The sequence below is a fragment of the Glycine max genome, chromosome 8, assembly GCF_000004515.6.
Source record: "Glycine max cultivar Williams 82 chromosome 8, Glycine_max_v4.0, whole genome shotgun sequence".
NCBI classification, from domain to species: Eukaryota; Viridiplantae; Streptophyta; class Magnoliopsida; order Fabales; family Fabaceae; genus Glycine; species Glycine max.
The window spans coordinates 6,535,958-6,546,700 of NC_038244.2; the positions used below are offsets into that span (position 1 = coordinate 6,535,958).

General features: G+C 34.0%; 1 protein-coding gene across 7 annotated transcripts; it reads right to left on the reverse strand.

The window, feature by feature from the left end:
* Nucleotides 1-478: 478 nt before the first annotated feature.
* LOC100776628 (potassium transporter 10) lies at nt 479-8,809 on the reverse strand. 7 transcript variants are annotated; one of them, XM_041018036.1, is made up of 11 exons: nt 8,410-8,789; nt 7,729-8,042; nt 6,725-6,950; nt 5,956-6,201; nt 4,835-4,885; nt 4,447-4,707; nt 4,168-4,335; nt 2,978-3,232; nt 2,317-2,403; nt 953-1,630; nt 479-774 (listed from the first exon to the last, which is right to left on the reverse strand). In XM_041018036.1, exons 2-11 carry the CDS (start codon nt 7,852-7,854, stop codon nt 734-736), a joined length of 2,139 nt encoding a protein of 712 aa, XP_040873970.1. In that variant the 5' UTR covers nt 7,855-8,042; nt 8,410-8,789; the 3' UTR covers nt 479-733. The 7 variants fall into 7 exon arrangements, with proteins under 7 accessions (XP_040873970.1, XP_006585038.1, XP_006585037.1 ...); XM_006584975.4 differs by adding an exon at nt 8,165-8,240 and having other exon boundaries at nt 479-1,630; XM_006584974.3 differs by having other exon boundaries at nt 479-1,630; nt 8,410-8,809.
* Nucleotides 8,810-10,743: the final 1,934 nt, after the last annotated feature.

Here is a 10,743-nt window from a genome sequence, read left to right on the forward strand (position 1 = left end):
AGCATCACCCATATCCCCCACAAACTATACCCCAAAATTATTACAAATCATACCAAATTTTACTATAGTTTTGAGTTTGTTCACCTTACCTAACCTCTAATTTGCTATTTGTTCACTAAGTGTTTGTTTGGTTGTGGGAAAGAAATTACTATTCATAAGTAATTTTTTAAAAAAATACTATAAATCTCACACCTCTTTCTATCTAATTTAATTCAAAGATCTTTTCTCAATTCTTTCATTCTTTTCTCTTCCACACAGCCAAACTCATCCTAAATCCACGAGGTACCACTACAAACCCCAAATTGTATAAAGTAATTTACGTAAATATTCGTGTTCCCTATCTTAAGTACTTAGGCAGCATAAAATGGAGAAGAGTGAAACGACTTAGTTTAACATAAAGATGAGTTGAAAGTCTATTTAGCCATCTGGGAACAATAGTCTCAATTTTTAAGAGATAATTGCTAAAAGAACATTCTTCTAAGTCAATTCCGAATTGTATCTTGATTACCATAAGCAAAGTGTTGTTCATATGCTACACTCAGCTCATTTTGCAAAAAAAATGGCAATCACAAGGATATGGGGCTATGCTATACATAGAAAATCTGACCAACATTTAAGAGACTCTCATGAGGGACATTGAAGATTACACAATTTTCCCTGCATATCTTCCTAAGAAATGCATATATATAATCAACAGCTATTTTCTTGTAGAACCTTGATTCCCTCCTTGCCCTCACAACTGTGTTTCCCAGTATGTGAACCACCCCAGCATCCCTGCAGATAGTCAAAAATTCAAGTTCGTCAACTTCGGTCTGGCTGCTTGTTTGACCAGAAGACCTGACAGTAATATTCATGTGATGCGGTGATCTAACTGGTACTATTGAATCTACTGAGGACATTGTTAAATCCATATTGGAAGAAACTGTGCTTCCATTGTTATGCAAAAGGCCACCTCTTGGATGCTCGATTTGCTGTCCACATAAGCTGTATTCATCTGAATCCGAACATCCTTCCATCATAGACTCGAGCCGAACGAATGTGAAAAGGTTCTCAAAGAGTTTTTTCTCAAAATCATCATCTTTCTTGTGCAGGTCTTTATAGCCATACCGTGCCACACATCGAAAGATGTGGAAATTCTTAGGTCCAATCCTCTTGACAAGGAATCGCTCTGCTTCTGGGACGGTGTAGACAGGAAGGTACTTCACACATACAAAAACAACTACAGAATGGATGGCTGGTAGGTTGGTGATGAAATGAGAAAAAATGTGGGGTACTCCACTTGCAAGTTCTGTGTAGACCAGTCCAATTCCGGGGACACGAACAAGTCCTAAACTTGGGCCAAGACCAAGAATCCATGCCATTGAGACCTTACTATGCATTTCAAACTCATACCGTTTCACGGTGCCGTAATGCCAAACGGACATAATAATAAGAAATGCTCCAGCAATTGCAAGTGGAACCCACCCACCTTGATCAACTTTGAAGAGTACTGAGGAGAAGTATGTGCATTCCACAATCAATGATAAGCCAGTGAAGATTAGGACGAGAATCCAATGGCAGCGCCACACTAGTATCATGATTAAAATCATAAGGAGTGTTGTAACCAGCATGACTATAACAACTGCAGTACCTGTCATGAAAATGATAAATATACAATTGAGTACATGCTTAAAGAAAGGCTGTAATGACATTGTAAAACAGAGGTATTAAACATGTCCAAGAGCATTACAAAGTTCCCTAAACCACGTATTGTTTTGAACGTTGAAACACAATGCAAATGTAGTACTGCTTAAACATATAAATGTAAAAGGTGGGGAATGAACGATATAGTTATAGGGCAATTTTGAAGCCTTTACTCAAACATAATGATCTGTTAAGAGCTCATATTTGTTCATTGGAAAATACATGGTAATGGAGGACACATCAAGCTTATTTCTGTGCTTGTAATTTGTATGACCCAGTGAGTCACATCATGGTTAGCATGCATAGGGAGCACACATCAAGCTTATTTCTGTGTTTGTTTTGACCCTAGGAAGCAGAAATTGTCTTAAGAAAGATACTACAAATATCCTGCTGCAGGGGAGTTTATGAATATGATAATCAGTGTCTTTGACCTTATATTAGTATTGGCTAGGTTTGAACTGGTGTATGTACTACACTTGGCATGTAGAAGGAGGCCAATGAAGTTTGTTAGTCAATCACATTTTACTGTTCTCTCTTTCGATTGTTTCCCTTAACATAGTGTTTGTTGTGCATTTAACATTTGCAAACAAATAGACATAAAGGGCAGTCCAGTGCAGTGCACAAGGCTCTCACCTAGTATGGGAGGGCAAATGTACGCAGCCTTAACCCCCCACACAAAGCAGAAGGATTGTTTCTCCAGGTCACAATGCAGCAACCTTTCTGTTGCTCCAAGGCTCAACCTCATTATCAATCTTGCATATTTAAATGGGATGCATATAGGACCAAAAAACATCAAGATATTTAAATGGGATGCAATATAGCATAAACAGCATGCTAGCATTTGTGTATGAATAAACATACATGGCAGCTGGACAATATCAAGATGTTTAAATGGGATGTACGGCTGCATAGAGGTTGTAGGATGTAATGTTAGGGTCAAGTTTTAGTGCTTATTAGTTGATGTAAGCTACTTAAGGAAATTGCTTTCTAATACTTTCACCAAATAAAAATAGAACTAATTTACTTAGCTAAGCTTTTTGAGTGCTTTTCTCAAACGTGGCATGATGTGGATCATCACAAAATACTTTTGTTTTCATCTTTTATTATAATTATAAAAAAAGAGCAAAGATGCAGATGTAGGTAGGATGTTTACAACATGATATTTTGGCATTAAGATCATTGTTTCTCAATTGTCTTCTTATCAAGCCTAAAATTAAAAAAATAAAAATTGCATCATGTGCATATTTAAAAGCAAGAAATATCCATCTTAATATTCAACAAGGGAAAAACTTACCATATGCATTTCCAATCTGGTTTTGATTTTCGAACCCAGCAGTAACAGCAATGCAAAGAATCATAAGGATCCAATTAATATCTGGAACATATATCTGGCCGAGAAATTTCTTTGATGTATATACAACTTTAACTCTGGGGAAACATCCGAGAGCAAGGGCTTGCTTAATAATCGAAAAAGTTGCAGTTATTGTAGCCTGGCTTGCAACTATGGCTGCCAATGTCGCAATAATAAATACTGGCCAATATATTCTATCTGCAGAAACCATAGATGATCAACATCTAATGATAAACTAATACATGAAGAAACAAATCAGCATCATTCAAACAAATAAAAATAGACAATTCTTGTAATAAGTTTATCTCCAAAGATGAAATGTAAAATTAACCATTTAGGCAAACAAGTCAAAATGATAGTATTCAAACAAACTGGATGCAGGCTTTAATACAAAGAAACAGATGCCATGGCCGTTCAGGCAAATATGTAAGTTGATAACAGACAAGGAGAAAAGGCACAAGAAAAGTTTGGCAGTGAAAACCCAACGATTTACTATAACCATTACATAAAATGATAAACCAGATCAGCAGATAATTCTGCACTGGCTAAAATGAGAGTACGCTATGAGGTCGAACACGGAGAGAACTAGTCTGTATATCCCAAAGCCTAACTTGAACAAAAAGGCCCAAAACATTATTTATGACACACATACACAGTACACACACAGTAACTAAGGCTTGAATTTATCATTTAGGGATGTGAATTATCAGCTTCAATTCATTTGAGCTGGTAAGGACAAGTTAAATATATTATGCAGTCTAGCAAAATGCAAGGATGATTGCATTGTAAAGTATAGAAAGAAAATTATAATAAAGTAGTTAACATAAATTTGACAATAGGAGGGGAAAAAAGAACAGAGAGCAAGTTTTTTACTCTTAATGTGGTAATATACCTGCTGACTATCAGAATATATTCCTGAAACAGGTTTTTTTGGATAATTTTCCATTATCAACAATCAAATTATAAACTTTGGACAATAAACAGAGCACTACCTAAAATACAAATATTCTACAAATAGTAACCACAATTTCAGAATCAATTTAATCCTGTGATTCTGGGATTTTCAACAATTCCAAATACTACAGGTACATCACAAACGAAAATTTCAATATAGAATGAAAAATATGACTGACCTGGAATTGAACGATAAAAAGCATCTTGTGAATGGGTCAAGTTATTCATAAGGTAAGCAGCTTGACCAGAATAGGCTAAAAGAAGGCAAGGAAACACAACTAGAGTAAATGCAAGCTGCACAGCTGAGACCGGAAAATGGGCTAGGTCAGCAAAAAGAGCTTCTGTCCCTGATAAAAATCATCAAAAGACATGTCAAGTACAAAATAATAACTATTGACTTCATTTGCTAATGATTCTGAAATACAAGGAAATCAACAGCAATAAAAAATGAATTTTACCAGTTATGCTGAGCATGATCCCACCAAGGGAAGTCCAGCCTTCTTTTCCTCCTCTTCTAAAATAGCGATATATATACACAGGAGAAAAAGCTTTTAGAACACCGCTTCCATACTTCCAGATGTTAAATATGCCTATACCTCCAATTAGGAGAAACCAAAGCAGGACAATTGGAGCAAAGAGCCAACTAACTCTATCTGTGCCATAATGTTGCATGCTGAAGAACCCAACTAATATTACCACAGCAACCAGCACTACTACACCTGTATCCCAGACAGAAAGAAGCTACTCAAGACCCATGAACTTAAAATTAATTAAAAACAATAAATACTTCTACATATAACAGTAGAAATTGAAGAAAAATGTCTTATTACAAGTGTAGGAACATACCACTACTCATCCGAGGCTGATTTACCTTGATGCCACCAACAGCTGATAAAACTACAACATAATGTATGGTTATGAATCTCTTGAAATAACTGGAGAATGGAGATGTGTTAAAGATAATACTCAAGAAGAAGAAAAATAGCAATGAAAACATTTACTATAGAGCCTTTTGCAATACAGCATACATAAAATATAAACGGAAAAAGATCAAAGAAAGGGCATATTTGGTTTGAGAAAATTAGGAATATGAATAGTGGCTGACTAATCTGCTGCAGCATTGTTATTAAAATCGTGATTTACCTCACAGGATTGTACATCCTACGAGTTGAATACACCCAGGCGAGCTGAATCGTGCCTGGATCGCCGGTGGGTAAGTTCAGAGTGGGATTGTGATCTTACACGTGCAATTGTGAGATCGTCAATCCTCAGCAAGACAGAGCAGGCTGAAAAAACCAGGTTGGGTCTGTATGACCCAGTTCCAGAGTCCCTTTCTTCTCATTCGCAAAGCCCTTCCCTACCCCATTTGCAAATTTCTTCATCCATCACTGCCAGATGTCTTATTCGCTTACAACCTCCAGATCTTCACTCCACGCTGCCACCACCACCCAAGATTGTCGCCACCTGTGCCATCGATTGTGCCTCCCTTTGGATGCAGCAATGTGCAAACTGAAGGTCACTCTCACTCTAGTCTACCACTTCTCACAGTCTCATGCTCAGTCTTTGGGATTTAATTTGTTCTCTCATCTCTGATTTCAGTGATTGGGATTGTTCATTCACAGTTGTTGTGTTATGAATTGTGTGTTTTGTTATGTATTGCATTTGTCTATTTGGATCTTATAACTTATTATGCTATAATTTATCAATTTATGTTTGTTTAATGTTGTGATTTAGAGGTTACTTTCTTTATGTATATTGATTTTTATGTATATTACTTTTTTATCATCCCGTAAAATGAATTTGTAACTATCTTTCACAGTTTGGTAAATCAGCACAAATATGCACACATAATATGTAAGCACATGCATTGATAGATAACTTACTTTGGTAAACAGCAAGCAAGTTGAAATTTATGGAAATATTTTTAAGAAAATGGGAACAATATCAGATTGAGAAAGAAGGCATACCGGATATAGCCGGGGTAAGAATCCCGTCTCCAATAACCATGCAGGTGCCAACAAGGACAAGAATAAGAATGGCTCTCTTCGCAGATTCTTGTTCCTCTAACCATCTTTTGGTTTTTGCAGCAAATGACCTTTCATGAAAGGTAGACCGACTATACGTCGTTAGCTCTTCATCAGTTCGATGCTGGTTAGGAATGGTTTTTATCTTTGCATGTCGGCAAAGCAAGGAATAAAGAGCAAATGTTCCACCTGTTCCATAAATGTTAGTTTGATAAAACTTCATTGCAGCTCTGTAGTCTAAAGCTAGTATATCTGTCTAATGCACCCTATATAAAAAAAAAACTTGTGAATTTTACTTACAGTTATGAAAGGAAACTGGATAGTTTATCAATTAACAAGAAACATGGTGAATAATCAGACACCGTCATTATACAGTACTAAACTGTGTATTTGATATACTCATAAGGAATTTTAGTTATGAATGCTAAAATACTGCAGATGTCCTAGGAAAGGAAGCAAGGGGGATATTTTCTGGTATTAAGATATTTGTCCCATTTCAGATTTGTATGTCTCAAATATTATCATATGGGATGCAAATATTTACTACACAGAATGTATGCTGTAAGTATCTTATTGACAGAAAATATCATTAAACCAGATTAAAGGAGCTGATTGTTGCTTAGAAAAGTTACAACATGGTACCAAGTATTTCCTTTGTACAACGTTAACTATTTTAAACATATACACCAAAAATTAACAAAACAATCCATACCTTGGCCATTGTCATTTGCTCTTAATACAACAAAAACATATTTGAGGAGTGGCACCAAGGTAAGAGAGTAGATAATCAAAGAAAGCGCTCCAATTACATCCTCCTCATCTTTCACTCCATTAGGAAATGTATTGTAGAAAACATACAAGGGTGAAGTGCCCAAGTCTCCATAAACCACACCAAGACTCTGAAATGCTAGCCGCAGAAGCAACAATGCTGAAAATTTCTGAACAACCAAAAACTACATTAACAAGGAATTACATACCAAATCCCTTAGCTTACATAATAGCTTATTAATGCATCCATATTCTGTAATTTGTATGGCACAGAAAAAGCTGGATTTCTGGGTCAAATTGACATCTAGTTATGTATCAAGTTGCTTTAAGTAATTTTATCTTTCAAATGAGACCAATAAGGTATCAAGTTGCAGTTGTGGCTGCAGTCGCAATTTTATCACGATTCTTGATGTTACAGACAAATGCGGCCGATGCAGCCCCAATTGTGGTCATGTAGAGTCCAAAAACCTTGATGTTTAGGTTGAAATTGCGGTCGCAGAACATTTTTCAAATTCTGTGCTATTTCAAACTATGCTCCACAATGCATTTAAAAGCTGGGGATCTTTCTTGATTTCAAAGGAAGGCCCTATTTTTTGTTCAATTTGTGTTCTAATGAAGTCCTTGACACTATTAGCAACTAAGAATACAAATTAAGTGGGCTGAAATTAAAAGTAAGAAGAGGCAAATCAAAATTATGGATTACATAACTCAAATTCCAAGCATCTTTTTGAATAGCGAGCAACATTTGACGATAGCTACAATAGTTAAACTTTTTAATTTTTGATTGACAAATCATCATCGCAAGTATTAATTTATGTACAAGTTAAGAACCATAATTAGAATTAATGAATTGCATTTTCCCCCTCAATAGTAACAGTAATGACAAAACACAAATTCAGCAAGAGAAAGAGAAAGACTGTAAAACCAAGTTGCAATGAGGCATCATACTTTTTCTCTGTACATATTTCTGAGCCTTCCTGCCTCTTCATCCATAGGCTGGTCAAGCTTCTGATCCAAATCCCACATACTACCTCTGTTATCATTATCTTCATCAGTATCTACTCTTGAACCCATTTTTTAGCTTAGTTCAGTAACTTGCAAGTTCCAAGCAGCAATAACAGCTATGCAGCCTTATAATATCCTTTTTCAAGAGTTCCTCCACCCCTTAAGAAAAATACACAGCAAAACCTTCAGGCCTTCAATTTGAACTCACTTGAAATCCATGCCTATTGCGACCACGGATCCCAACTACCCAAAAAAATCTGGAAAAGAAAGCAATATTGAATATTTCACTGAGAGGTCCATGTCATCCATGGGGAAAAAATAATAAGAAAGAAAAAAATTCCTCCAACCCAATTTCAAAAAATCAGCACAAAATCTATACCCTTAAATTGATCCAGCCTCACACTCTCAAAAACTTCATCAGAAACTAGGATAAAAAGAATCAAACTTTGCCAGGCCTACATAGATAATCATAGTAAATTGAGAGATATCTTGAGCAGCCAATACCCTAATAAGAAAAACTCAAATTTGAAACACAAAAACGCAAATTTGATCCATGCAACCATACCCCTTAATGAAAAACAGGAAAAATTCTTGCTTGCAGGTGTTAGCTGAACCAAGTCTCACCTCTTGTAGCATAATCTGCTACTTGCCACTGAAAGTTCCAAAGTGAGTTCTCAAAAAATCTCTGTTTTTTTTTGTTCCTTCTAAGTCAGGGGGGTCAAAAACCAGAACCCATCTGAATTTTCACATAGCCAGGCTCAGTGTTGAAAACTAGGAGATGAGAAGAACACATGCAAGGTCTTTTTATATATATGTATATATATATATAGGAAACGAAGATTGTTACAGAACTGAAACACGAAGTATCCAGCTGCTGAGGTTGTATTGCCTTTTTACGGTATGTGAGTCTTGGAAGCTAGCAGACAAAAAATCTCAGAGCGAGAGAGAGAGAGAGAGAGAGAGGGACAAACCAAGAAGAACTAAACTAAATTCTAGAGAGATATAGAGGTGTGGATGTGAGACCAACGAGTAACTTTATTATTTTTTCAGTTGCTTTGTTATTATTATTATTACATAAAAATAAAAATAATTATGTATTGATAATATAATTTTTTTTACACGGAGATATTTAATAATTTATTATGATAATTTATTTAATTTTTAAAATGATTTAAATTTAAAATAATTTATGATTAAATGAAAGGATAAAATTATTTTAAATTCCCACTAAACTCTTATTATTATCGTGTTTTTCTTATTATTTTATTTTTGTTTTATCATGGTGCTGCTTTTTTCATTATTTGGTGGGGGGGGGGGGGGGGGGGGGGGGGGGGGGGCCCCCCTCGGGTTTTTAAAATACCCCTTAAAAAGGGGGGACCTTTTGGAAAAAAAAGGGTTTCAAATTGGCCACTTTGGAGAAAAAAATTTTCCCCCCTTTTTTTTTGTGGGGGGGAAAATAAATTATAAGAAAAGGGATTAATTTAAAAAAAAAAAGAGGGAATTTTTTAATTATTTTTTTAAATTTGGGGGATATTTTAAAAAAAACCTTGCATTTCCATCTCCAAAAAGTTGTGAAAAGTTGTGGGACTATTCATCTCAAAATCTACTAAGTAAATCTGTCGTTCAGCTAAGTAATAATCTATATTTAGTGAACAGTTAGAGACTATTTTTTTTTTAAGGTTTGGAGATTTATTTAAGAGATCAGCTTTTTTCAATCAAATTTTATATATACGAATTTAAAAATCAAATCTTAACTAGATCTTAATTAAAAAATATAATTGTATGTCAACCATATCGCATAATCGTGATGTTTTTAATTACTGTGGTTTGTGGACCATAATAGTTGAAAGTATTCAGTTTGAATTGGGCATCTTTGTAGTTATCTCGTATTGAACATACTGCTTTCTAGGTTTTATATGGTTTTTTCAACTCTCAAATTAAGCTTGTTTGTTTTTACTTTTTTATTTTTTATGAAATGTTTGTTTTTACTGTTGGTAGTTGGTGGTTAGGCTTTTGAATGATGGTTTGTTTGGTCGAAAGAGTCCTGTTTTCCGATAAAAACGTGCTTTTGTCATATTTTTCTTCTAGCTTTTTTTTTTAGAATCACAACTATATTCTATGAAAATGGTTCTATTTCAGTTAGATTTATAATTTAGTAGTCTTAACAAAAAAATTAACTTCCATAAAAAAACAAAAAAATTAAAATAATTATTTTGGGGAAAATTTTCTCTATTTCAATTCTCAGACAAATTCTATCGGCGGTTGGCGGCGTCAACTACTTGTCATTTATTGTGTCAAATAAAAAAAGATATGAGTATTCAAATTGTTTTGCATGACTATTATTTTTGTGAAATTAAAAAAAAGCTTCAAATGGTTTTGTAGAAAAAAAATAGAAGAAAGGCAGGATTAAAGTATTTTCTGTGCTGTCATGCTAAAGAATTTATTAGTAAAAAAATATAATTAAATTCCATCTCAATAGTGTAAAACACTGATAACTTAATCTTAACAAATGTCAAATTTAAAGTTAATTTTTGAATGTGTATAAAATACTATAAATTAATCATAAAGAGAATTTAATAATAAATTAGTGTTTGAACTTTGTAATTTAATGTTAAATTGATCTTAAAAATATAAATTACCTTAAAATTATTCATTCAACATTATAACTTAATAATAATGTGATATCACATATTTAAAGGTGGAACTAATTTATGCATACTTTTTATGTATTTAAAAATTTAATTTAATTTTTTTTTATAAAGATCAATTTATTACCACATTATACTTAGATATGATTATTTACCCTACAAAAACTCAGTTAATGTCTTATTTTAGTTTTAGTAAAATTTATTTAAAGAATTTGATTCATGTGATTATCGTATTTTAATGAGTTTCCACTTTGATATTTATTTTTCTCACATTACTTTAACCTTCTCTAATTTACATACTAATTAAATA